The 27,653-nt window shown below is 52.2% G+C and overlaps 1 protein-coding gene across 4 annotated transcripts in view; it reads left to right on the top strand.

The window, feature by feature from the left end:
* Positions 1 to 748: 748 nt before the first annotated feature.
* BCL11B (BAF chromatin remodeling complex subunit BCL11B) overlaps positions 749 to 27,653 on the top strand; it is an 89,715-nt gene continuing 62,810 nt past the window's right edge. For 2 of the 4 annotated variants that reach the window (XM_046009221.1, XM_046009219.1), the window contains exons 1-2: positions 749 to 982; positions 14,429 to 14,791. In XM_046009221.1, the coding sequence (XP_045865177.1) occupies positions 925 to 982; positions 14,429 to 14,791 (421 nt within the window). In that variant the 5' untranslated portion in view covers positions 749 to 924. Of the gene's footprint in view, positions 983 to 14,425; positions 14,792 to 27,653 lie in introns of all 4 variants that reach the window. The other 2 variants (XM_046009220.1, XM_046009218.1) reach the window with 1 other exon arrangement.

Below are 27,653 nucleotides of genomic sequence, written 5' to 3'. Positions count from 1 at the left end.
GCACCGACCCAGGCGCACTGGGCGAGCCGCCCCTCAGCCCCGCTCCCCCCGGGCCCGCGGCGCCAGGGGAGCGCTGGGGAGCGCTCGCGGGGACCCGGCAGCTTCTCCGGCCGGCGCCAGCCTGCCAGGTGAACTGGGAAGGAGCCGCTCCTGGAGTCCCCCCAGAGCCTCGGAAGGGTCAGTCTCCGAGAAAAAAACAGGCAGCCCGCAGAAAGCCCAGAAACAACCGAACCGGGGCAGTTTTACATTGCTTTGGGTTTTTTGAGGGGGCGGGGTGAAGGGGTACGAGACAAGTCCCCAAGTTTTCTTTGCTTTTTTTTCTTTTTCTTCTTTTATTATTATTTTTTTTATTTGTTTGCATTTTTTTCTCCCCCACCCCCCCCTCCTGGTAGAAGTGCGCTTTCCACCTACCAGACCCTGAAAGAAAGTGTCAGGAGCCGGTGCAAAATCCGGTTAAGTTCAAGAAGACATTTGGAAGTCCAGGAGGCCAAGCAGTTTGAAGAAGTGTAAGCGATTTTTTTCCTTCAAAAGAATATATTTTTAAAGAAACCAGCCAGCTCGCGGCAAGCAACAGCAGATTTTTTTTTTTTTTGCCTCTTTCTCCTATTTTAGATCGAGAGATTTTTCTTTCCTTTTTTTTCTTCTCTTTTTCTTTTTGCAAAACAAAGCAAAAAACAGCATAGAAGAAAGAGCAAAATACAGAAGAAGAAGAGGAGGAAGAGAGGGCAAGAGAGGAAGGGGGGGGAAAAAAAAACAAAACACCAACCGGGGCAGAGGAGGAGGCGAGGAGGCGCGGCGGCGGCGGCGGCGGCGGCAGCAGCGGCGGCGGCGGCGGCGGCGGCGGCGGCGGAGGCTCGGACCCCCTCCCCCGGCTACCCCCATCAGTGCAGCTCTCCGGGCGATGCCAGAATAGATGCCGGGGCAATGTCCCGCCGCAAACAGGGCAACCCGCAGCACTTGTCCCAGAGGGAGCTCATCACCCGTAAGTGTCTGTGGCGTGCGCGCCAGGGGCCGGAGGATGGGGCTCCGGGTGCCCGGGGCTGGGTACACAGAGCCGGGCCGAGCGCCGGGGCCGCCCGCGGGCTCGCAGAGGCAGCCGCGGCGGCCCAGAGCATGGTGGGGGGCGGGGGGGCATAGGAAAGTTTCTTTGAAGCCCTTGGAGTCGGAGCGCTGTGCAGTCAGACGCGCTTCGGGCTCGAGGGCCTGCGGAGCGGGCTCCGGGCCGGGGAGGGGGCGCGAAGGCTGGAGGAGGTGTGTGTGCACGCGGAGCCCGGCTGGACGCTCGCCCCTCCGAGCGGCGTGTGTGGCGGCGGCGGCGCTGGTGGCGGGGTTTGGAGAGGAGGGGGAGGGGGCTGGGGGAGCGGAGGGGGAGGGGGGAGCCGGGAAGTGGGGAAAAGTTGGCGAGCGCGTGGGTCCGCGCTGACGGCGCGGGCGGAGGAGAGCGGGGTGCGCTTCGGCCTAGGGGAGACGCAGGGCGAGGGGCGGCTGCGGGCTCCGAGTCCTCGGTCGCTGCACCCGGCGGGGCAGGGCGCCGGCCACGCCGGTCCTAGGATTCCGCCGCCGCCTTTCTCTCCCCTCTTCTTGCTATTTGCAAAAGAATCCAGCTGCGCGGCTGTTTGCTGGGCTCATGCCCCCCCTCCCCTAATTTCCCCACCTCCGTCTGTCTCCTGGGATGATCTTGTCTTCTATCCCCCACTCCAAAAAAAGAAAAGAAAAAGAAAAAAAAAGGTGGGGGATTGGGGGTTGGTGAAAAAGCCCCGCCATGGGGGAAAAAGAAGGATTGTCAGCTAGGATGAGGAAGACAGGGATATGCTTGTAAAATAGGAGGAAAGAATAAAAAGAAGAAAAAAGAAGGTGGGGAAGAAGAGAAGAGACCTATCAATCTCTTACCCATCTTTCTATCTCAGTATCTTTCATCTTCCTTCTCTAAATAAACAAGGCAGGTCGCAGTGGAAATCCACCGGTCGAAATCGTGTGGATTTCAAGCAAGTGGCCCGGCAGGCAAAGTCAGGCAGCGGGTCAGAGACTCAGCAGCTTCCAGCGCCCCAGTTGGGTTTATTTAGAAAAGGGAAAAAGCGAGCGCGAGCGGGCCAGGTACGGTGTTTGCAGGGGAGCTCGCCCCGAGTACCCGCGCAGTTGCAAGCGAAGGTCGGCTCGCAGCGCTCCCTGCCCGGCGCACGCAGCCCGCAGGGCTGCTGCTTCGCGGTGCACGAACATCTCCCCGCGGTCCTTTCTCTCGCGGTGCCCAGGTCGCCGTTGCCTTTTTTTTTTTTTTTTTTTGATTGCAATAGAAATAAAACATTCTCTGAGTGCCATCGAGACCGTGGGCAGGTTATGTTCCTGCAATCCTCGGAGCACCTCGTCGGGCTGGGGCTGGGCCGGGGCCGGGCAGCCCTTGCGGAGCTGGAGAGGGCTGCGCGTCCAGCCGCCGCCGAGGACTGGCTGTGGGGCGGCCGAGAGCCGAATATTTATGTTATATTTTAAAAAATTTAAATAAATAAATAAATATATAAAAGGGGCTCTCCCCTCCCCTGAACACCCAGCACAGGAGCCATCTGCTCGGAGCATTTGCTGCAGCCACATCTCCTTTGTTACAGCACATACATTAGTAAGAATTTGTGTATTTATTACTGTTTTTTGGGGAAGGGAATAGATTTTAAAGTGGGGTTTGCCATGGGAGAGGGATTCGTTTTTGGAGGGAGGGAAGAGAACTTCTCTTTTATTTTTCACCATTGTAACATCAAAGAAGACTCACTGGTTGTATTTTAAACAAAATATTTTACAACCAGATTTGAGCCTGGCTTGATCCAGGTCCTTTTGGCCAGTTGACATTTCCTCCTTTACCTAGCCAAAACCATCGCTTATCCCTCGCACCCCCCCCCCCCTTTAGGTGCTGTACTGGTTGTTACAATGTCTGTATTTGCAGAGGTTAATTTCTCTAGGAGGCAATTTGCCCCTAGTAGCCTCTGTATAATTGCCAGGGTTGTTTTTGAGGAGGGGGAGGTTGGGGGGGGTTGGGAAGGGGGAGTTGTCAGGGTTCCATTGCCAAGCTGGAAGCTTCGAAAGGAGCCAGGAGTGTTTGCAGTTGTGTGTAAGGGGGGAAGAAGCAGGTAGGTCTGCTTTGCTTTTGCTCTCTTCCCCTCTGGCATTCCTGGGACATCAAGAGAAAGCCCTGGCCAGAAGGACTGGTGGCAGCTGGTCGTGGGGGACAAGGCGTGCCTGCTGGTGCAACATCCTTCCATCCTTCATTTGTTTCCCTTCTTTCTCAGCCTTGCAACGTGCTGGGGAAATGCCGCCGCCACTGGGGCTGGGAGGGAGGGAGAAGGGAGAGGCAAAGGAGAAGAGGTGAGGAGGAAGAGGAGGAGGAGGAGACAGGGGCAGAGGATATCTTGCCTGCCTTTCAGGGGCACATGGAGCCCAGGGCATGTGCAGGGGGTCAAGCAGAGAGAGTGGTCCAACCAGTTTTCAGACAAGGCCATTTATTATCAAAAAGCAGCTGGCTTCTCTGTTTGTCCTGTGTCACCCGGGAGGTGGGAGTACAGGCAGGAGAATGGCAAGAATTGGATGCAGTTGAGGCTGCGTGGCCTGTGGAAGTGCCTCTCCACAGTGATGCAGGAGTCCTGGGTTTAGGGTGCTCTGGAGCCCTGGCCAGCAGAACCAGCACTGTCACAGCCCTTACCCCGGAGGGTTCACATTCTAGATTTTAAAATTACCCAAAAATGTGCGGCTTCCGTGGGGTGGCTGCCCCTGGTTCTTTAGAGACAGTGTAACTTGGGATGACTGCTGGCCTGGGAGACACGAAGAGTACACAAACAGCAAATGATCTTGGGGGGGGGGGCATTGCAGAAGAGCTCTGCAGTGAGCCTTGTTAAATGTACAGACAGGGCCCGAGAGAAGAGAAGTGAAGTATAAAACAGGGTGGGAGACAGCTGGGGATGAAAACCTGGGCTTCTGGTTTGCTTCAAAATGTTTGACCCAGATGGATATGGCTTTTAGAACCGGAGGACGACAGACACAGCTATTAATAAAAACAAACACAAAACAACAGTGACAATAGTGAGGAGGGAAGAAGGGGGCAGTGGCTGACCAGGCAGAGGGAAGGGCTGTGAGCCCTGTGCCAGACAGGGAGAGTAGGGGAAATTGAAATGGAGTCAGGTCCACGAAGGTGCTCTGAGGCTTTCCGAAGAGTAAGATGTTCCTAGTAAATGATATAGCCCTAGTGAAGGTGATTTTTGTCAACAACCTACCAACAGGTTTCCTTGGAAGGTCAGTAATTTTCCGTACGAATTCACGATTTTGCAAAAACAACTAGAGACCCAAGGTTTGACACGGAAGTTAGGCTAACTGTTAATTTCACGGTTGCCTCTTAAACTGGGTTTTGCTATAGCTGTGTGTTTTGGAGGCGGCTGGGTTCACAACGACCTTAACTCTCTGGGGTATAGTGTATTTCCAGTTGTCCACAATCTTTTAAGATTGGGCCTCTGATAAATTTCACAAGACCGTGGGTCCTCTTTTTTTTGGGGGGGGGATAGTTGGCAGGGGGAGGGGGAGTGAAGTTTGTCTCCCTTCTGCACAGAAGGGAACCCCATATCATTAGAAGTGTGATATAAGTCAGCTGCTCTGATTCCACGGGAGAATAAAAATGTGTTCATCAAAGGTGTTATGCCAGGCTGATTTTATTCATTTGTAATTCACACCTGAGAGAAAACAGCCGTAAGCGTATTTTAACAACCCTTAATATTTTTAAAGGGTATTCTTTCCCTCCCTGAATATTATGTACATACGCATATTTCTTTTTTTGAGGGTGGGAGCTTGCTATCTGCCTGTGCTTTGGCCTTGGCGATTTTTGTGTGGCCTTCAGAATATTTCGTACAAGAAAACGAGTCACTGCTCAAGTGCTAGAGTGAATGCAGTCACTTTGGTGAAGCTGGCCTTAGGAACATGGAGGGAGGCTGAGGTCAGCTGGCTGGGTGTGGCTGTCTGCTGACCACAGTGCAGGACTCCACGGGTCTCCCTGACCCGAGAGAAAGGCCAGCTTTGGGTGCATCTGACAGTAATTAGCGGTGCGTCTCAGGTGCGATGGAAGCACGCGGAACAGTTCGTTTACAGATAGCAGCTTCCGACTGTAGAGAGCACCAGTTTCTAGCGCCTTATCAGTCTCGAGCTCCTGGCGCTGTCTTTTAGCTTAGAACATGTCTTGCACCAGGCCTTCCCTTCTTCCTTTTCATCTCCTTCCTTGATCGCTTTGCATTCTCTGTTGCTTGTTGTGATAAAATACTTTCCAAAATAAACTTTCAGTTGAATTGGCTCTTCGTTGATGGCAAGCCTGAACCGCTGAGCTGCGCCTGGTGCCACTTGGCAGCTAGGGGGAGCTCGGTGCCCGTGTCATGGCTTGGCGCCTTCGCTACAATGGGCCAGGAAGGGGCTTCCATCAGCAGCTGAGGCAGTTTGCCTTGCTGCAAAATGTCTTAAGTGTGAAGTTGTAATATTGATTTTCCTGCGGAGAATTCGAGCAGGACAAAATGAGAATAAAGTTTGAGAAATCTATTTTCAAGCTATTGGCATTGATTTATAAGCCCTCACTAGGCAGATGGGAGTATTTTTCTTTTTTTCTCTTCTTTTCCTTTTTTTTTTTTTTTAAACAATTAAAAGGGTTAGTTTTGAATGGGTGCATTTTTCCCTATGAGTCTGTGGTCTTGACTTTCTGAAAATCCCATTAGACTGTTCAGGCATTCGCAATGGAATGAAGGGGTCTGGGAAGAGCGTACATCATTTTGTCCATTTCTGTGTTGCATGTCACAGACCCAGGGAACGGTCGAGAATTGCTGCTTTTGGGAGTCATGCTCCTAAAACAGCTTGATGAATGGAAATCCTTTTAGCTCAGGTTTTATAACACTTGGATTCTCAATTCCATTTACTAGGTAATGTTCCCACTGTACTAAGGGAAATAGCACCATTCCCCAAAGATATCAAATGCCAACTCAAATAACGTGTAAAACTTTGTTTGGAAGGAGTATGGGCTTGCTAGACCCAGTGTCGCTAATACCTTTCACCCCAAACAGTGCCCTTAATGGATGGCTTTTAATGAGACTCTTTCTCTCCTAAACATGTAATTTAGTGCTGGGGAATATGTGTGCTTTTGATCACGGGATTTCTGGATCTATAATGTCTTCTCCAAGTTCAAGAAATAGGCAGACAGCACAGTTAACCTCGAGTATTATGGTTGAGTTCAATATATGGGCAGAAGAGGTTGCCCTGAGACAGGAAAGAGTGCTTTATTCTAACCTGAAAGAGAAATAAATTAGGTCAGACAAAAGCCTACTGCTGTCATCAGCTGAGAAGGAGCCTTCACTCTCCCGTACAGAGGGCCGGCAATTTATCTGATGATTTCTCTACTTCATTTAATGTTTGAATTGAGCCAGTTGTAAGCATATCGCGGCAGCGAGCTCATTTGACAACTCAGGAGATGAAGCGGCACGGTCACCTCGCAGCCTTGGGCTGGGCAGTGGCCTTTGGCCTGTAGAAAACCGTTAAAAGAATTCACTTTAGAAATCCCCAGCCCTTTGCCTTGGAACCTGGGAGAGTGTTCACAAGCTGTAACTAAACACGGATCGCAGATATGACGATGCTTGATAAAAACAGTACATGTGGGGAGGGTAGAGATGGGGTTCTTGACCTTTGGAGGCTGCCTCCTGCCTTCCCTGTGGCTTGAGGAAGGCCCCCTGGCTATCCGGTTGGGGTCTTCCTTTAGCCAAAGCTCTCCAAGGACTTGGGACTCCAGGTTTGATGCTGGGGTCCCATATGGGAGGACAAGGGAAAGTAAATGCTCTTTGGGGCCTGCACCCAACACCACAGAGTCAAGTGACTGCTGCCGGCTGAGCATCCTTCTTTGAAGCTGGTGGTAGCTGTAGGCACACTGATGGATTTTTTTAACGGGGAGAGAACCGGGGATGAATGTCTGTCATCCAGCTGCTCCGAATATGGCTTTGTCGTTTCTTTATTTACTCCTACGGTGGGGTCTGGAGTCCTCGGTGTTCTGCCCCCTCCACCCTTCACCCCGCTCCCCACTCCATGTACCTCTCTTCTTTCCCAGGGTGCCAGATGCCCCTGAGACCTGCTCAGGTCCTGGTCCCCCTTTCTCTACCCCTTCCTGAGAAAAGCCGTTTGTTGACTGCCTCTCTGGAGCCGTAGTCTTCCCAAAGGCCTGCATACAGAGAGCCAACAGCAGGCAATTTGGAGACCCACGGAAGCAGAGGGACATGCTCCTTCATACTTCTTGTATCTTCTGCATGAGCCAGTGTGTGTGCGGGGGGGTGGGGGCTGTGCACGGGGAGAGGGGAACAGCATCGTTTTTTACTGGCAAGAGGGACACCAGATCGAGCTTTGATTAATGGTGCTACATTCACTGGGACTTTTCGTCCGGCATTTTGACATATGCAAGTCTTTTGTGTAGTTGCTGAAATTGAGGAAATTCATTCTTTATTTCTTTTTCCAAGAGAGCTGATAATCTGCTTGGGTGTTGAATTAGCCAGCCTGAGTGAGCTATTTTAACTATAATGAAATCCCAGACCACACAAAATAAGGTAACTTCAGTGTAAAAAAAAAATGCCTCTGTTGCATACAACTTTTTTATGACCCCCTTCCACTGAAATAGAAATACATTTGCGGATGTTGTGATGAGTTCTCTGCTAAAACAATGTGCAAAAATGACTCAAGAAAGTTGAATGCCGATGTTATTGTGATGAACGTGTGCTTCAGAAATGGGTATGCTGCTAGGATTTTTTTTTTTTTTTTTTAATGAGGTCATGTTTAAATTTCTACCTTGCACGGGAGATATTGAAATGGCTTGTGTCCTTGCTATTTTGTTGCTGGCCTCAGAGAATGTCCTGCAGCAGAAGGCTTGCAGTCCGGTGTCCTGTGTGGAGGGTCCCTTTTTTTCCTTCTGCTTAGCACCTTTGAAAAAAGCACAGCATTAAATAAAACAAATCTCTTCATTTGGCCTCAAAGAGCGCTTTTATATTCTGTCATTATGAGCCCTGTTGTGGCTCTGAAGATTTAAGGCATTTGCAGCTTTGTGGACTCTTCTGAACGTGCTTGGGAGGGTTTCTATGGTGGTAAATCTTTTTTTTTTTTCTTTTAAAGCAACTATTTTATTTATCAAAACATAGGTCACTCTATTCTTTGGTATTGTGGACTTGGCTTTTTATTAGTAGCCTCTCAGTAACGGACGGGATCAGCGAAGGCACCTGAACGCTGTTTTCCTTATTCATTTGGCCTTTTTTTCCTGCTTTTGAATGGGTGAGAACAGGCCCCGCGAGCTCAGTTTTTGGAGTTCAAGAGAAGTAGATGAAGCGTGGGGAAGGGAAGGTTGGATAGTCCTTGGCTAGAGTAGTGTCTTCCAAGGAGCTGTTTTTAATATGTCAAAGTATCCTGAAACCAGGCTGGGGGGTGTAGGGTGACAAGTATACATGGGATTCTTTCTCCCACGGGGACACTTTCCCATCCAGAGTCTGCCACCCGGCTATGTGACTGAGGTTCTTGTATCCCACACCACCTGCCATGGGTCAGGAATCCCCACCTGCCTGGAATGCCGGCTAGGCTCAGGCCTTCTCCTGCAGGACCTCCTCAGCCAGACCCTTGGTCATTTCCATCGGTTGCCGACAAGGTCGTGCACCCCCAGTCTTCTCCCTGCCTTTCACCTGGATGCCAGAAATCTGGACAATTTCATTTGAGGGTTGTGCTGTGTTTGGCCTGGAACAGACAGGGTCTTGTGGGGGTGGGGGTGGGGGGTGGCTCTGGCATGCACCTTTCCTTCCAGGCGATCTGAGGGTGGTAGGGAGGAGGCCTTTGGAGGGTGTCAGGGGTGTGTGGGGCCTGGGCCAGCAGCTCTGAGACCCCCGGCCCGGCTGCACTGCTCAGCTGTCCTCCGGAGAGGGCAGGTGGTCAGGGGAGGGAGTTCATCTGTACGATGTGGCCTGCTTCCACCCTTCAGTTTGTGTCCTCCCAGGGCCAGTGGCGGCCCTAGGCCTTGCTGGCTGCAGGAATTTGGTGGCCAAATGGGCTTGGGCCCTGGACAGGGATCCATTCTCTTCCATTCTCCCACTCTCAGATGCGTTCTAACCCCTCCTGACCCTGTGAGGACATTCCTCCGGATGCATGCCTGGCTGGGCCGACGGGCTGCTCTTATCTCTGCCGCCTCTGCCGGGCACTTCATTATTCCCAATGTTCGGAGAACTTCATAAAATCTCTTGTCGTGCGTTTAAGCGTCATCTAGTCATAGATTATTTTCTCCACCAAGAATTGATTCCTTCTCTCTCCCATCTACCCGTCTCCCTCCTCCCCTCCCCACGGTTGTTATTTTCTCTTGGATCCAATAAATTAAAAATTGACGGCAGCTCAGAAAGTGTTGTGCTCCGCCGAGTGTGCGTGTTGGTGGTGGTTCAGTGTCGCCTGGAGTCTCAGCCCCTCCCGGAATGTTTGCGGGGAGGAGAATGAAAAGATCCCTTCGCAGATTATCGGTGAGCATGGGCTTGCTGGCAAAGGCTCCGTCTTCGTAGGAAGCAGGTGTAAAGTCTCCAGTCGGATGCAGAGCTCTGGCGGAGGGATGCTGAGCATTTCTTGTAAACATGCGTACACTTCAGGATGGCTGCTATGACGTTGGTGGCGCACGATTTTAAGAGCCTGGCACCCCTCCCCCCACACCCTTCTCCTACCCATGCCCCCCCCCACCATATCACTGAAACAATAATTCTTCCTATGTTTCTTCTGGACTGTAGCCTAGCCGTTAGAGATTGGGATCTGAATCAGTGCAGGGTAAGGGGGCCTTGGGCCTGTGTCCTCTGGGTACAGCCATGCACACGCACTGTGCTTGGCGGGTAGCAGGCGGTTGGCCCCTCAGCTGGAATTCCCCAAAAGGCAGGTGCCGGGGCAGTTGTTGCAGATGGACCAGGGCAGGGGGGGCCCTTTGAGCCCTGCGTGTGGGGGAAATCTCTGGCCAGGTAAGGCCACGCTAAGCCTTTGCAGCTGCTGGGGGCCTGTTGGCTGCTTGGCTGGGTCGGTGTTAATGATGTCTTTCCATTTCTGTCTTCTGCCCCAAATTCCTTCCCAGCGGAGCTCAGGCATGGGGGAGTTTGACTTCGGATCAAGTGCTTCCCCATCTACTTAACAACAAATATCCATTATTATTTGTGAACCCTGATTTCATTGCTTCTAAATGCGTGTATCAGCTGGGAGGAGGTGTAGCCTCGTAAATAAAATGTGGTTTTGTTGTAAACGAAAATTAACTCTCTGTGTGTTTGTGCGTGTGAGAGAGAGAACATGCATTTGTCCATGAGCTTTAGGATTTCACGTTTCAGAGCCCACCCTGACGTGATAGCGTACATTTGAGCAAGTTGCCTGCTGCATCCATTCATTTTTCCTCTTAATGAGTCAAACGTTTTAGCAATCCCTTACTTTATTCAGCTCATAATAGCGAGAGCAGCAATATTTTCCAGAGCTGCCTGACACTTAGGGACTTTTTCACGAAAGCAGAAATCATCTCGGAGGAAAGACCAAGTCTTTGCCTCCTTTATTTAATGCCTCAGTTTGCCGGACAGGACAGCCTGAGGGGCTGGTTTGTTGGGTCTGGGAATTCATAAAACTGTTTTTGTTATGTGTCTTTTCTCTTTCCTGGTGCTTTCTTAGTTCTGGGTGGCGGTTTGGGCCGCTCTGGCTTTCCCAGCAGAGGCCTGGTTCTCCGAGCTGTGTGGGGCCGTGAGGCTCCGGATGCCCATAGGTCAGGGAAAGGAGGGTGCAGGGAGGGCCAGACACAGCCTGCTTTGCCCTTCTCTGAGCTGGGCCAGGGGGCTCTTTCTCCTTTTATTTCTTCCATTATCGATATGGTTCTAAGAAGGGCCGTGCACACGCGCACACACGCACCCCACACACCCAGCTCAGTATCCGCCTGCCAGCGGAAATGAAACCACAGCCCGTCTTTGGGGGTGTCTCCGAAGGCCATGAGCGCGAGCCTTCAGGCGCAGCAAGCTGTCCTGGTCTACATGCTGTGTGTGACCCAAAACTTGACAGTGGAGGGGTTCTCATGCTGCCTCTGCTGCCTGAACTTTGGGGGTGACGTTGTTGCCACCTTCCTGGGAAGTATCTCACTCGGCAGATGAAGCCCAGAGCCCCCCACCCGCCCCAGGAGGGGAGAGAGGAAACCCCATTCTTGGAGTAGGGTGAACACCCCTCCTGCTGTCGTCTTGAGTTTTACTTTCAACACTGACAGTGGGAGGGAAGATTTGGTTGTTTGTTTCTTTTGCCCCTGGATTCCCTTCGAGGCAGTGAGCTGGGTCCTGGGTCCAGGAGGTCAGGTTCAGGGCCTTCTGTGGGACTGCTGCAGGGCCTGGCTGCTCAGGGGGGCTTGGCTGCCAGGAGGCCGAGGCAGGACTCACAGCTGTAGCACAGCGAATGGATACTTTTAGACGCAGTGACTGCTGGAGGAGGAAAGTGAAAAGGCAGAGAGAGCCAAATAAAGGAAAGAATACCAGATGTTAAAAAAAAAAAAAGAAAAGAAAAGAAAAAAGAAAAAGAAAAAGAAAAAAAAAGTGCTGGTACCAAGTCCTCAGCCAAAGGTAGAAAGCAGACAGGCAGGAATGCCTGCGAACAGGCTTCTATGACCTTTGCTAATTTTTAAAGTAGTCGGCCGTGTCTTTTGAATGAGAAGATCGAATTGAAATTATGTAGCTTAAAGCCTCCTAGCAGAGAAGAGGTCTGCCCCGGCTTCCTAGAACTCCTCCCAGGAGAGACGACAGGCAGGGCTGAAAAAGTTAATGAAAAGCAAAACAAAACAAGGACGAGAAAGATTAAATTATTAAGCGGCAGGAAGCACCTCCCCATCCCCAGCAAGGATGGTCACACTGGAAGTGTGATGGCCTCGGGGACGCAGCAGAGCTCCAGGCCTGTGGGCAAGTGGCATTTGGGAACCAGGTACCTTCACCCTTCCCACCGCAGAGCTTGCCCCTGCTCCTTCTGAAGTCTGTTTCATTTTGTCCTTTTTTTGCTTTTCAGCTCATTTCCTTTGTGCCTCTCTCTCTCTCTTTTTTTTTAACAAAACAATATTTTGACATCCTCCTCCCATTTATTAGAGTTCCCTCTCTAGAAATGGCGCACAATACATCCTTATATTTCTAAAGAACTGTTTTCACAGCCCTCTCCTTTGGCTCTGAAATTATGTATATGTAATTGGTAATTAAAGGTGCAAGCTTTTCAATATAAACAGTATTGCTCAATGTTAGATCATTAAAGGGAAAAGAAGCACCGAATAATTACCTTTTCCATTCTGACAAACCGTTCACAGGAATCTGGTACCCCCCTACAACCACCATTCGGCGTGAGGGCTGTGATTACATTTCAGCCATACCAAAGCATCTTTTCATAAAATAAATTGGTAAATTAATTATGTAGCATTGTCTTCCAACTCTGTTTTAAGTAAACTCCCGATTTCTTTTTTTAAAGTGTAATTAATGATTCCCGGGGCTGGCTTGGTGAAAACGGTTTCTCTTACCTTATAGGTTAGTGTGTGTGTGTGTGTGTGTGTGTGTGTGTGTGTGTGTGTGTGTGTGTTTTAGAGGTATGGAGATAACACATTTAAGATTTCCTCATCTTTGGGGTAGTTTCTTGCATTGACTTGGGTCTCCTGCATGTCCAAGGGTAATTCATGGAGCACCCTCTCTGCTCGTCTCTAAACATAGGCAGGTTCTCCAATGTTGACTTTCCTTCCCAGCAACACCTGTGCCTCGACCTGTTCACGTGTGGCTCAGACGTGTTACCTGTCCTACACCGTCCATCCCAGATTCAGTATCACACATGGACTCTCACAGGCCCTAAAGAAGCTGAGTTCAGAGAATACAGAACAGGGATTCATATGTAGGATGGAAGATGCCACAGAATTTTTTCCTTAAATTATCTGTTCTTTGGCTCTGGCCCGTCAGTAACTTCACTGCCCCGGAATGTGTTTTCCCTCCCTTCCATCCCTTCCCTCCGTTCCTCTGTGGTTTTCACTGTATCTTACAAAATACCGTACAACTTAAAATTTACCTGCCTCCTCGGGAGTCAGACCTCTGGCTGCACCTTGGCTTTTCCCACCAGCCTGACACTTGTGCCGTCTCCACGACCAAGTTGTTTGCTCTTGAAAAATACCAACCCACGTTTGCTCAGAGCCCAAGGGGATGTGCAACCTCATCGTCCAGTGCCCTTATTTATGACACTTTTGGCTGCCGAGTCCTCCTGTTCTCCCTCTGGGGGTTGCTGCTGTTTTGAGGCATTTACTGGCTTCAAAATATTTGGGTCCCATGTCCCCTCCAAAATAAAAAAGGGAAGTATATCGGCTGGTAAAGAAATATGAAAATGTACAGCCCATTGAAAGTGTGGTTTGTCGTCTGCCAAGAAATGCTTTTGGAGTCTGAAGAGGGTTTTTTTTTTTTTTTTTTTCTTTTCTTTTTCTGGGAGTGAAAATAAAACCAACAAACAAAAAGGACAGTGGGAGCTGATGAGTGCTGGAAATCTACAAAGTGATGGCAGTCTGACCAGGAGCAGAGCCGGCTCCCTCTTTCAGAGAGCAGATTTGCAGAGTCCCTTCCCCTGCATTGTTTTTTGTTTTTTTTTCGGTTTTTTTCCTTCCACGTTTCTTTTTGAACCAGCGCTCACTTGTTGCTTTCTGAGCATGTGGGCTTCTTTCTCTCCTAAGGACTGGCTGCCTGACGCCCGTCTGGGGCTCTGTTTTCTTGGCTGGTGTGCAGCCAGGTCTGAGGTAGAGGAACGCAAGCAGGGCTCCCATGAATGGGGAGGACATGAATGAACCGTGGAAGGGAGGGGGGCGGCAGATCGAGCCCAGGCAGGGTGAACCGGCTCTGGCGCACGGTTCTCAGCCTTGGCGGCCCACTGGAATCACCTGGGGAGTCTTAAAAACAAAAAGACAATCTGAGGTTTGGATCTTGCTGTAATTGGTCTGGGGTGCCGCCTGGGCACGGGGTTCAGGGCTCCCCAGGTGATTCTCGGATGATGTAAAGTGGAAGAGACACGTCTCTAGCTTGAAGTACGGGGCCCAGGACCCTGAGCCTCTTGTGAAAGTGGGATGGGGGGTATGTGCACGTGGATGTGTTTACCTGGTATGTGGGGTCAGGAGTTGGGAATTAGCAGTAGATAAATGACAAAACAGAAAGTTTAACATCAGTTAAGCAACCACTTCCACGGGCGATGATGTTACTCTCAGAGCCTCAGTTTGTCCATCTGTGGCCTCCAGGAGTCATGTGGGGACTCGGTGACCTCTGGGACCCTGCAGTGGAGGGGCCTCCTCTCGGTGGGGAAGGGTTGGAATGGGTTGATGGGTGCCCGTGATCGCCTAAGCCCATCTCTGTCTTCTCTGCCCCTTTCTCCTCTCTCTCTCCAGCAGAGGCTGACCATGTGGAGGCCGCCATCCTCGAAGAAGACGAGGGTCTGGAGATAGAGGAGCCCAGCAGCCTGGGGTTGATGGTGGGTGGCCCCGACCCTGACCTGCTCACCTGTGGACAGTGTCAGATGAACTTCCCCCTGGGGGACATCCTGGTTTTTATAGAGCACAAGAAGAAGCAGTGCGGTGGCCTGAGTGCTTGCTATGACAAAGGCCTGGACAAAGGCAGCCCGCCGCCCTCCTCACGCTCCGAGCTCAGGAAAGTGTCCGAGCCGGTGGAGATCGGGATCCAGGTCACCCCCGACGAAGATGACCACCTGCTCTCACCCACGAAAGGCATCTGCCCCAAGCAGGAGAACATTGCAGGTATGGAACATTGCCCTGGCCAGGCCGCTGCGCAAGCCACCTCCCAGGACCCATGCCCGCCTGCCCCCTCGCCGTGCCGGGTGTCGGGCCTGGGAGGGGTCGGGGGTTACCGGGATAGGACCACCAGCCAGGGCTCTCCCGTTCCAGGGGCCTGCTATCTGGGTGCCCCTCAGGACAAGGCGGGCTTGGGGCTCTGAGCAGCACAGCTGGCCAATGGTTGCTTTGCTTTTGGCAATGACACTCTGCTGCGGGGTCTAATCCATAGGTGGCCAGGAGTACAGAATGGAAATTTGGAAGGCGAGTTGACCTTCGGTTTGCTGGTGTTCTTGGCTTAGTCTCTGGCTGTGCCGCCAGACAGTCTGGGGTTGGAATCTGTTCTTCTCAACGTGGACAAGTCAGTTTTTCTATCTGTGAAATGGAGCTAATGAGACCGCTCTCCATAGGCTTGTGGTGAGGTCTAATGAGACGTGGCCTGTGCGCAGAGCCTGGTGGGCACTTAGGAATAGGAGAACTCACTTCCTCCTCTTCCTCTCTCTGGCCTCCGTTTCCCATCCATAAAAAGAGGTGCCTTGCTCCCAGAGACTCCTTCTCATGTTGCCTGATCCTTCTGGCAGGTCTAGGGAAGGGCTTGTGGGAACTTGCTGGAGCGCTGCGTCCCTTGCAGCTGACCACCTGGATAGCTGACTTTTCCCACCTGAAGAATGGGTGTTTTGGTTGTGTCCTCTGGCCATAGGGAGTTGACACCGTCTCCCGCTGGGCCGTGGCCATGGCCTGACAGGCCTCCTCCAGGGAGCCCGTGTTCTGTGTAAGCCCCAGTGTTTGCCGCAGGTCCGACTTCTGAGCCTGGGAGGCCTGGCCGAGATAGAGGCCCATGGTGGCTGGTGTTCCTGTAGTAAGCGGCAGCCAGTCCCGCAGCAAGATGGCACCAGCGAGCGTGTACATGAGAGGTCACACCCCGCTGGTAGACTCTGGACAAGCCGCTTCCTGGGTCCAGGCCTCAGTTTCCTGTTTGTCAACAGGGAGTGAGAATGCTGGCAGGCCTGGTGTGAGCACTGACTGAGCGGAGGCTGTGTGCCGGTGGAACTTTCCTCTCAGGGGTCCCCTCTGGGGCTGCAGTGTGCAAGTAGGGGCCGGCTGTGTTTTGGGCATGGAAGCTAGCAGAGGTGCTGGAGGGACTGAGACTCTGGGGGCTCCTCCTTGGAGGGTGAGCCTGGTGTAGCCCAAGGCACCTGCTGCCACTGGCAGGATGGAGCAGAGGGCCGCATCCCCCAGAAGGCAGGCAGGGTAACGCGGCAAGCCACGTGGCAAGTCTGAGACCTCCGGCCTCAATTTGCCCATTTTTCAAATGGGATTAGTGAGATCTCTCTTAGGGATTAGTGAGAGGCTGTGGTGGGATGCAGACTCCTGCTGGCACGTGCTAGGTGCAGGGGAGACCCCACCAAATCATACTGGCCTGTGGGCCTTCCCCTCTGGCTGGTGAGCTCTAGGGACGCCTCTCATGCTCTCAAGTTGCCGAGGGCTTTGAGAAAAATGTCCAGCATGTTCAGGCCATGGTCATGTAAACCTTGGTTTCTCAGAGTGCCCTGCAGATATGAATGATGCTGCCTTCGTTAGAGCTGGAGCCTCCCATCCAGAAAGATGCCGGGTACCGTTTGTTGGTGTTGTTGGGGTCCCCGTGTGTTTCTTTTCTTTGACACCAGAGGAACAGTTTTTCTGCAGTGGAATAAACATCCTGCGTCAGTGACCACAGGCCTTGCCCATGAGACTCTGGTCCCTATTTCTATTTCCATGGCAAGGCATTCTGCTTTCACCAAAACCCATCCAAATCCTCATTTCATAATGAAGGTACTTCCCAGGGAGAGGCTGCCGATCAGTGTGGGTAGGTTTGTTTAAGACAGCCACTAGATGTGATTTCATAAAAGGCAAAGTTAATCTGCAAGGCGGCTTTGTCCTCACCTCCCAGCACCAAGCACCCCTTTTCTCGGGTCATAGTACGGCAGCAGCCTACGGTATTTTTATTCTGTGTGTGACGGAAGATATTCTTGGCCTTCTCTGTTCAGCAACAGGACGAATGGATTTCTTCATTCTTGAAGAAATATGTAAAATAATTCCTTAGAAGTCTAAAGAGATATGTTTGTTCAAAGCCTTTAAAATGTTATTTTAATCAAAGGCACAAAACAGTCTCCATGCTGTGTCAGCTGAAGACGACCATCCCGTTCTAGCGGAACGTCACGCCTTCTCGCCGGCCCTCCTTCCCCTTCTTCCCTCCCTGCCTTGGCACCAACTTTTCTTTCTTTCTTTTTTATTTAATAAAAAGGAAAGATTAAAGAATAAAACTTCAGTGGCTCAAATGTATAAAGTAATTTAATATGGTGGGAGTATTAATTATTTTAGCTTAATTGAATTCTGAGGACTGCACTACTTGCATTTTTGTAGACAAGCCCTGTTTATTATTTCTCTGTGTAGATTAACAGTAAAGGAAACACAGATAACTTTCAGTTATTTATTGTAAAATAAATGTGTCAATTCATGTGTAAAGCAAGCTGCTCAAAGATAATTGAGTCTTTATATTTTAAGAGGGGGACTAGGAATCACAGGCGCTTCTCCGCCCGGGCTTCCGGAAATCCGCACAGCTGCTGCCCAGGCCCCTGGTACCGCTGGCTTCTCCCAGGCCTCTCCTGTTCCTGCTTCCCGGCCATGGTGGGGAGGGATGCTCCAGCCTGTCCAAGCCCCGCCGTTGTCCCCAGGGCCGGTTGCTGGGGAGCGGGTGGCTGTTAACACTTGGGACTTGGCCTTTGGCTTGGCTATCCCAAGGGAGGTGCCCGCCATGACCATGAGGGTCATGCCTTTCAGGGAACCAACAGTCTGAGTGTTGTCCACATGGGTCCTAGCCCTCCTCGCTGCCAGGTGCTTCTAGAGGTGGGGCTGTAGAGATAGATGGGCAGGGTTGGCCCGTGGAATAGGTGGGATCCCTTCCACCTTTAAGGGTGCCTCCCAGGGTGACCCCGGAGTTGGGATTCTATCAGTCATTAGACCAGGGCTGGATCCTGGATCGGCCATTTCCTTTGGGACACTGGAGTCCAGAGATGGGCATAAAAGGAGTGGCTAACCATTTTTTTCTTTCCTTTATATCTTTATTTATTTTAATGATAGAGAAGTAGGAGAGTAGAAGGAGGAACTTTCTGGAGCTTTGTGACTCGGAGGGCATTCATCCATTCGTTCGTTTGCTCATTTAATAAACAAGCACCTACTGTTCTTCCCCTGTCCTGAGCCCCCTGGCCGTGAGGTTACAGAGCCCCCACTCCCCCGCCCAGGGTGGGGGGAGCATGGTGGGAGGATGGCCATCTGGGCTGCTGCTCTGTCCCCCTTGGGGGACATGGCCCAAGTGCAAGCAGTAGCAGCTCTGCACTCGATATGTGCGGTTGTGGCCCCGGGGCCCTGCACCTTGGTCGTGGGCAGGGCTATGCAGCCTGTGTCTGAGGCCCAGAGCCGAGGTGGGGGGCTCTGGCCTGGAGACGTGACTCAGGTCTGCCTGTAAAGGAGTTCTTTACCTTTCCTAAGCCCCCTTCCCACTGCATTCTCCCACTTCTGGCAGAGCTCGGGGGCATGGGAGTAGCTGATCCTGGTGTGGGGGTGAGGGGGCAGGTGAGATGGCTTCCAGGGTTGGCAAAGAGCGGGAGTCTCTGAGCCATTTTGTGGGATGGGTGTCCTGAGGAGGGCTGGGGAGAAGGGGGTGCGAGGGAGGCCGCATGCTGCCACGTGGGAAGGGACCCAGTGCATGTCTGAGCCCTCCTCTGTCGCCTGCCAGCCTTGGGCCATGTCACCTGACCTCCTGAGCTGCAGTGTCCTGAAGGAGTGCTCCTAACAGTAACTGTGGCGTTGAAATGATGCGTGCCTGCCTGGCGCACAGGATGCCCGCTGCCGAGATGGGCGCCTCCCCCCTTACTGCTGCTGGTTCCCCAGCTCCATTTCCTGGTGGCAGCATAGTTAATGGAGGGCTTCCGGGAACTGGGGGAGAAACTTCCATTGGCTTCGGAGAACTCAACCATCAGACACAACGTCTGAACAGCTGTCGTGTCCTCCCCTCCCCCAGCCATCTTTGGTCACGTTGTTACTGTTCTATGGTGGCCTCTCTGATGGTGGGTCCCTCTGGGGACGAGCCGGGCGGATCAAGGGAGCATGGACTAGGGTGTCCGTGGGGAGGGGTGTGATTCCAGTGCCTGCCCCGGCCAGCCACTTCACTTTTCTGGGCCTCAGTTTCCTCGTCTGTCCCCGTTTGTCAGTCCTGTGCTGAAAATGAACAGGGATGAGACCCAGAGACTGCCCACTTAGCCCAGGCTCTGGCTGCAGCCGGATGACTGAGAAGTGGAAGCTTCCTGAAAAGCTTTTAAGAGAGTGTGGACCCCACTTGGCAGCTCGAGGTGTTGGCTTCTCAGTCAGAATCTTGAGAACTTACCTTGGATATCTCTCTCAGCCATTGCCCCCGATTCCTCCTTAGAACCCCCATTTTATCGCCACTGGAGGGAAGGCTCTTGATCACAGGTAATTCATTTTCACGTGTTATCACCCCTTCCATAACCAAATGAAGCTATAACCGGAGGAATGAGCCATCAGCTGTCAGTCAGAGGCTTGCCTTTTGCCTTTTTGTCCTCCTCCCCCCACAACCACAAATGTCAGATTTCTGGAGAAATGCGGGAGACAGGCAGCGGGTGACAGGAGGTGGCAGACCCCCCTGGGCTGGAAGTGGCAGGCGGTTTCCTGCTCCGTTGGCCCCACCCGCTCTGACGTCTTCATCTGGAACCTAGCAAGGGTCTGGGGTGCCCCTGGAGGCGGGGAGGGGTGTTCAGGTAGCAGGCCGAGTGCAGACAGGGGGTTTGGTTTAGGGTCCCAGTGACCCATCAATAGGCCAAATGTGTCGGAGAAAAGGGCTTCTGATCAGCTGGAGGCTATACATGCTGTTCGGCAAATGCGCATTTCAGATTAAAGAAAATAAATAACATAAATGTGAAAAAGAGAATATTAGCTTGGCCAGTGGAAGAAACTAAATAACTTGCTTGTGCTGGAAACTGGAGATAAACCCCACTTGCAGGTTGTCTTTAAAAACTTGCGTCTGCTATATTTAGAGTTGCTATTTTGCGTCCAAATTAAGATGAAATCCGTGTGTGTTGTAGCATGGATTATCTTTTTGCACTACTAAATCGTGACAGCTCACTATTAGTTCTGTCTGCGCCGAGAACAGTGGAGCGGCCGGTTTGAGAGACCTGGTCCTGGACTGGGCCTTGTAGGGCTGACCCCAGAACTGGGGCAGAGCTGGTAGGTCGTGGGGAAGAGGGGTCTTACCTGGTAACCCACATTGTGCTTAGGTGGCTTTGCTTGGTTTATCTCATCTTGAAATAGATACCAGACTTCAAACAGATACCTCTAATCCCACTTTGAAATAGCTCCTTTCTAATCCCATGTTGAGCTAAGGCTCAGAGAGGTGAAGGGACTTGCCCAAGATCACACAGCAAAGTGGAGTCAGACTCAGGTCTGCCTGACTTCCTCAGATGGCACGGGGAATGGAGGCTTTTAGGGACTAGTCTAACTCTGCCTGGCTGGCGCAGCCAGTAGGGGCCGGCACTATCTCCAGACCCTGTCACAGGTGACCTCTGAAGCCATCCTGATCTGACTCTGTGGATACAGCCTAGAGCCCTCAGGCCCCCAGAGACCTTGACCCACAGTCTGTGTGTAGCCTTCCTCATAGGTTGCCTGTCTCATGAAGGTTTTGAAGGGGTGGGTGGTGGGTAAGAAAGCATTAAGACCTGCCTTCAGGTGGATGGATCTGGGCTGGGATTTTGGGTTTGCCAATGACCTTTGGCCATTTGCTCACCTCTCCAACTCCCCATTTCCTATAGAATGGAGATAATCTTTCTTATCTCGTACGCTTGTTACAAGGTTTGATTTAGACAGTGCGCTCCTGTGTTAGGTCCCTGTGGGTTGTTAGCTGTTATTAATAATAGAAAACCACTGGAGGGATCCACGTGGGGATTCTGGCCTCCTGGCCTGAGCTGGAAGTATCCCTTGCGGAGGACTCCTCCCGTTCTTAAGTGAGCATATGTGACTTGTTACTGGCAGGGCTGAGTCCAGACCCCAGTGATCTTGAGTCAAGTGGCCCTTTTGCCACACCAGGCTGCCCGGTTCCGTGACTTGAGGTTAGCTGTTTCCCCGATAGAGTCCCAGTGTCCTGATCTGTCAGCGAGGGTGGACAGTCCCTGCCCTGCTGGCCTCCCCGGGAGAAGAGAGATTAAAGCTAGACTGTGCAAACCGTCACAGAGTGTTAGCAGCTACCCAGTGCAACTGTAGCGCTGAATTGTCATTGAAAGTTTTATTGAATTAAAAAGAAAACCAAAAATTCTAGTCGGCTACAGGGTAATTTTTTTTTTCTCCTTACTAGGTTTCCTTTAGGTCTGGGGCCCTTGTTAGCTGTGATTCATAGAGGTGGTTCCATGCTTCCAGAAGCAATGCAGAAAGGAGGACGGGAAGTTGGGCAAGGGAGGATGGGAAGTTAGGCAAGAGAGCAAGGGAAGGTCACGGGGCTCCCAGGTGGGGGACCTAACCAACCCTGAGCCTCTGTTATCATTATTATTAGGTTTTTATTTTGACAGTAAATAGCAGTTGGCTTAAATTTTTTATTAGGCACTTGACAGCCTGCTTTTTTTGTGTGTGTGCTCATTTTCATGCCTGACTAATGCATAACCAGTAGCTCTAGAATCTGTTAGGAGGGGGCTCTGTGTCAGTAAAACTATATAAATAGGGCAGTCTGCCGGTCATTCTTGTGCCCTTGGGTTTATCTTTTCACTGAGGAAACAAAAAGATTGAATTTTTGTACCTGGGTTTTTAACTGAACACATACTTATTAGGACTAACTCTGTATCAGTCACTGTTGGAAGGGCTTTGCAACAATTCACTGATTTAATCCTCCTTCACACCTCCCTGAGGTAGGTGCTGGTATCAAGCCCACATTACCAATGAGGAAACTGAAGCCCAGAAACGTTAAGTCACTTGCCCAGGGTCACACAGCCTGTGCTTAGGGGCCCGGGCTGTGACTCCAGCAGTCATGTCTTCCCTGTGAAGGGAAGGTGGTAAATCAGTTATTACTTTCATTTTGTAGATGAGGAAACCGAGTCATAGAGAGGTTAAGAGCCTCAGAGTTGTGCCTAGACACCAGGCCCCTGATTTCCAATGGACTTCACGGGGAGCCCAGGCCCAGGGGGTCATGCAGTACTTTAACAGGGTCTGGTACAGGCTGCTTCTGCGCCTGGCTGGCCACCAGTGATGGCTTCTTTGGTGGGTGAAGCACCACGATGGGAGCTGGTCTCGTGTGAGTTGAAGGAAGCAGGATGGTGGACTCCACCTGTCCTACACGTGTCTGTGGATTTCATGTTGACTGCTGTCTGTGCAGACCGGTCTTGTTAGGAGCCAAAGCCAGCCCAGTCAGGTCGGGTGGTGGGAGGCAGCTGGGCCTCGGAATGCAGGCTGAGGAGGGGCAGGCGTGGTGGACTCTGGCCAAAGACCTGGGGTGTTGTCTAGGCCCTGGGGCCCACAGGCTGTGTGACCTTGAGCAGACCCTCCCCCTCTTTGGGCCTGAGCTTCCTGGGCTGAAATAGGAGAAGGAGCTACCAGTGGTTTTGAACAGCTGCAAGAACCCCCGGGGCGGGGGTGGGGGGGGGGTGGGGGGGGTGGGGTGGGCGGTAAGCTCCAGCTTCCTACCTAAATCCTCCTCCCACCCAGCAGCCCAACCAGCTTCCCTCGTTTGTTACATCTTGGGTTTAGGAAATAAATTTTCTTTGAAGAAATTGGTGGCTGAAATGAAAACTGTCATACTAAAGGATAAACTGGGTTTCTTTCTGCTTCAAGCCCTGAAGATTCCCCTGGAAGGATTTGGGGCAGAGTTTCGGTTCAGGGCCCCTCCTGTGCGTCTTCCAGGCACTGTCCCTAATGTTGTAGATGTGGTTTGGTATTTGTTTTTTGTTCACAGGACCTCCCGAATTGTATGACTCTCAAACCCCATGAAATTGGAACACCCTCTGACCCATGCACTGCTAGATGGTGACCAGTGACCTAAGGGGGTAGGGGTGTCGGTCTTGCCCAAATTAAGTCCAGGGAGGAGCTCCAGCTCGCAGGGTGTGATTAGGACTTAGAGGCCTACCAGGAGGCCTTTCTGGAGAAGGCAAGGCTTCTAGGTTTCATTTTTATTTTGTTTTTCAGTGGGTTTCCTTAGAGTCCTCATCCTGCTGGTCTGCTGGTTTTGATCTGGAGGTGGGAGTGTGTGGATGGGGTGGCTCAGGAAGGATGAGTCTGTGTCGAGGGAGGGGGGCGTGAGTGCCCGAGTGGGAGGTCTGGCGGAGAAAGAGGTGTGATCACTTGAGAGATAAGTCTGGGGAAGTGGCTACCTGCTGCTCCCACCAGCATGAAAACTGGGACCCCAGGCTCTTTTGGGTGGAGGAATATTAACAAAATGACCTTTTGTTGGAGGTGAGAAGTCAGAACCCCCATTCCTGGTGTGGAGAAGAGAAGGTAGCTATTCAGATGCACTGTCAAGGGCAGGGTGAAGACCCCAGCCCAGCTAGTTCTTCAAGCCAAGGCCATATTTGATCAGGGCTGTGGACTCCTGGGGGACTGGGGACCCACACAGCTCCCCATGCCTTCAGGCTGCAAGTGTGCACACAGCTTCGATGCAAGCAGGCACATCCGGATTCGGAGGCGCGCAGGTGCGTGGGTCAGTGCCCACCCAAGAGGAACCCCCATGAACAGAGCCTTGCCATCTGACCGTCCCAGTGCCTACACTGTGATGAAGCTCCAGTGAGGACATCGGTCCAACCTGGCGGTGTCCAGAATGCAGAATGTTCTGCTTTCCTGACTTCGGGTACCAAAAGAATCTTTGAACGTACTCGAGAAACCACTGGCTTTGTTTTAAAGACTTTTCCGGGCAGAGCATGGCGTGTGGGGAGTGTAGTCCCCCAGCTGAGTTCTGGGGGTCTTCCTTTGAGGCTGGGGGCCAGGGAGTGCCTGCCCTGGGCTCTGTTTCTCGCAACCATCTAAGGTTCTTTGTTTCCCTTAAGGAGAAACAGGACAAACCTTTGATGACCCCTTCCCACCCCAGCAACGGGCTAAAAAGTTTGAGGTTGGTAGACCCCACAAAACTAAGTTCTCCAAAGGAGCCAGAGTGGATTCTTTCCTCCTCCCACCAAGAGTTCAAAGCCAGCCAATTAAGAAACCTAAACAGTGTGGTCTTCTTCTTGCATCATTGACATCATTGCCTTGTAAAACTTTCCCTGCAAAGGAGGCGCCTTTATTCGCTGGGAAAAAGTAGTATGTAATTTTCCTGACCTGGCCTTTGCTTTGGAGGGGAAGGAAAAGAGAGAGAGAACTCATTGCCAGAAACAAACGGGGCCCAAGACAGCAAACAAGTTCCACACTCCCGGGTCGGGGCCTTGCTGTCCGCAGCAAGGGTTCCTGGATACCGAAAATGACGTTTTGTGGGGATGCGAAACCAGGAGGGCTATGGAGCTCGGAGGGTCTCGGGTCTTGCGCGCATTCTAAGACTATGGGGGAGGAGGAGGGAGACGGATATCAAAATCCTCCCAACTCTGAGGCTGTACATCTTCTCCCGCTCCCATGAAACGAGGCGCCACCTGCCTCACGACTAACGCAACTTCCCGTGTGTCCCGACGGTTGCAACTTGCAAGACTTATCTTGCCCCCGTTCCCGGATCTCCAGCGACCCTCCCCCTTCCCAGCCTCCTCCCCTCCCCCCCTGACGGTGCCACCCCCAGCAAATCATCCCTTCCCACGTGGGAGGGGGCAGGGGCAGAACTCCTGACACACCCGCCGGGGACTTTGGGCTCTTCCCCGGGGGCGCCAAGGTTGGGGTCCATTAGCCTCCCCTCACTCCCAAGCCTAGGCGCACAATGGCCTTTCCCAAGGCGTGTGGTGCCGAGCTCTGGCGGGGGCGCGAGGCGGCCCGCACCTCCCGGACCCCGCACGGAAACCGGGCGACACTTCGGCGGCGACTCGGTGATTGCACCGGCGGCCTCCCCTGCGGTCGGTGTCCATCGCCTACCCGCCGGCTACGGTTCGGGCGCAGGCTCCCAGGCGCTACTCCCCGGCCTTTGGGCGCGCCTGTTCCCTTCCAGGCAGCCGGCCTCGCCGACTCGCCCGCGGCCTCTCCAGCCTGCGCCCCGGGGCGCGCGGCTAGGCGACCGTCCGCCACGTCTCTCCTGCTTTCCCGGCCCAAGCTCGCCGCGCACGTTGATTGTGTCTTCCTGGGGCGGGAGGGCCGAGGGGGCTCCAGGCCCATGCATAATTCGGGGATTTAATGGGCCAGCTGCCCGAGCGGGGCTGCGAGGGGCGGGTGGAGGCGCAGCTGACCCTGCCCGCGTCTGGCTTCGCCGAAGAGGCGCGCTTCTTTCTTCCTCCGGTGACAGCTCTCCTCCCCCTCTCGGCCTGGGTCCGAGGGGGGCGGGGAGCAGACGAGTCGTAGGGTTAGTCCAGGGGAGGGGGTCTTCCTTGGTGCATTCCTGCAACTTTTGCTTTGGGGGGCGGGAGGCGAGCAGTGAAATGGAGTCTCTCCGGGACCCGCTCCCGAAGGAGCTGGGGGAGTTGGAATGCAGGTTTCCTCCGAGCATTCTGCAGCCCTCGAGTTATTTCCCCCCGCCCCCAGACCCTTTCTCCCCGCCCCCGGCGGCCCCCTGTCGGCCCCCAGCCCCGCAGCAGCCCGGCGAGCTCGCCCTTGGCCCCGGGCCAGCCCTCTTCCTTGGCAGCGGGCGGAGATGGATGGAGGCGGAGACCCAAGGTCAAGGGCGGGGAGCCCGCCGGCCTGGGGCCCCTTTGTGCGCTCGGGTCCGCCCCTCCTCCACCCGCCCTCTCCTCCCTGACCCCCAGACGCGCGCCGCTCTAGTGACCTTCCCGGGCGTGAGGAATTGCATTTCAGGATCCCTGAAAACTCCTGCCAGTGGTCCCATCCTCAAAAATCAGCGCGCGAGGGGCGGGGCTCCTCGCTGGGGTGGCGTTCCTTCCTGGGCATTTTCTTGGTCCTGGGGGCACACTGGGATCCCCTCTTCACCCCGCCTCGAACGCTCTGAAAGTGTCGCGCCCGACCGAACTCGGCATCAGCCCACCTTGGCCCGACAGAGCCCGGCAGTTCCCCGGATCCAGGTGAGGCCCATTTAGAGGGAGCCTCAAAGAGTTCCTTTGTGCATTTTGTGACCATCCTGGGCAAACAGTCCCGTCCCAAAGTGGTTTTCTTTGTAGGTTTTTTTTTTTTTTCCCCTCCCCGGGGGGCGGGGGGAGGAGAGGGAGCCTGCTTTTCTAGAGGGAATTCCTGGGGGCTGGGATTTTAAAACACTCAAGAACAAAAGTGTTTCCCCAATTGTGTGGGAATGGAGCCCTCTACTAGAGTGGGACACAAAGCCTCGTGGAATTACAGGGAATTAATGTCAGTCCTTCTTCCAGCCCGACTTCTCTTACAATAACCCCCCCAAAGAGAATTTGTATGCAAATGGTCACCTTGGTAGGAGTCTCTCTTTATTTTTGCTTCTTAAAAATTGGCCTCCAATTGTTTAAAGCACTCCAACAGACCCTTAAAGACTCAGAAAAGCAGTGGTTGGACGCCCAATGTATTTACCACAAAGCTCTTAAGAAAATGTTCAAACATTTTCCCAAAGCTGTTACTCCAGAAATAAAAATGTATGCTGTTTGCCTATAGAAGATTAAAAGTTTACCTTCAGTGTGACAGCTTTTCTAGGCTAGAATTGGAGCCACGTCTCTATTTTCCATTATTCAGAAATAGGTCTGAACCACACAGAATATATTTGCTGTAACAAGAGTCAAGGTAATCTAAAAAAAATATATATACATATTTATTTATGATTTGGGCTGACCCAAATCATAACAGAATATTGCACTTTTTGTGCTGTCAAAGGCTAAAGTACTTCGTAAACAATGCCTTCATGGCATTTAGAGTAAGAGTTGATCTTAAGAAAATCTCAGATTTAGCTAACCCGAACTTTGAGAAGCCAGCTTTTCTTCTGGAGGAATCTGAAAGCATTTGTCAATTTATTTTTTTCTTGAAAGGCCTGCAGAAAAGGTAACAAATTCAACACTTGGGAACTCAAAGCTGCTGGCAGTCCTGGACAGGAAGGTTTTCATATCTGCCTGAACTTGCTCGTTGATTTCTCAGACGTCCATTTATAACAGTTCTAACATGATGGAATCTGCCTTTGAATATCTGTAAATACGGGTAAAGATCACAATCCGGCACTCATAATGGTCCAAGACTAGAAAGGCAGATTCTTGTGTTTGATTAATATTTATGTTACTGGATTCCTTTACAGAAAGAACGATGGATGAAACCCTAATTACGTGTGTGTGTTTGAGGGGCTCCATCCTAGGTCTCTGCGGTTCCTGAAGAGGGATGTCTTAAATTGTAGGATTTTTGGAATCAGGGTGCTTACGGGGGGATGTTCATGTTTGGCTTGAAAGACAGGTAACTGTGTGGTAGGCTGACTTAATGTCTAGGAAACGGAGAAGGAGGAAGCCAGCTTACCTCTGCTTTCTTTATTTTGAGGACTCAACAGTACAAAAAATTATGAGGCAGAGTGGTGGAAGTTTCTTGTCCAGAATCCTCCTCAAGGAGAGGATTCTGCAGCCCCCTGGGTGCTCTCGTGCCTTGGGAGGACACACACACCGTTTTGTGTCCGAGGGGCAGGCTGGGCTGCTTTGCCTTGCAGTGTGGTGTTCTGAGCCACGTGTCTGCAGGGTGCAGATGACTTGCCTTGCTTTGTTCAGGAGCCACGGGTGGGAGATTTGCTTGGGAATGGGGG

The sequence above is a fragment of the Meles meles genome, chromosome 6, assembly GCF_922984935.1.
Source record: "Meles meles chromosome 6, mMelMel3.1 paternal haplotype, whole genome shotgun sequence".
In the NCBI taxonomy this organism is placed as follows: domain Eukaryota; kingdom Metazoa; phylum Chordata; class Mammalia; order Carnivora; family Mustelidae; genus Meles; species Meles meles.
This window is presented reverse-complemented; position numbering and strand designations above follow the sequence as displayed.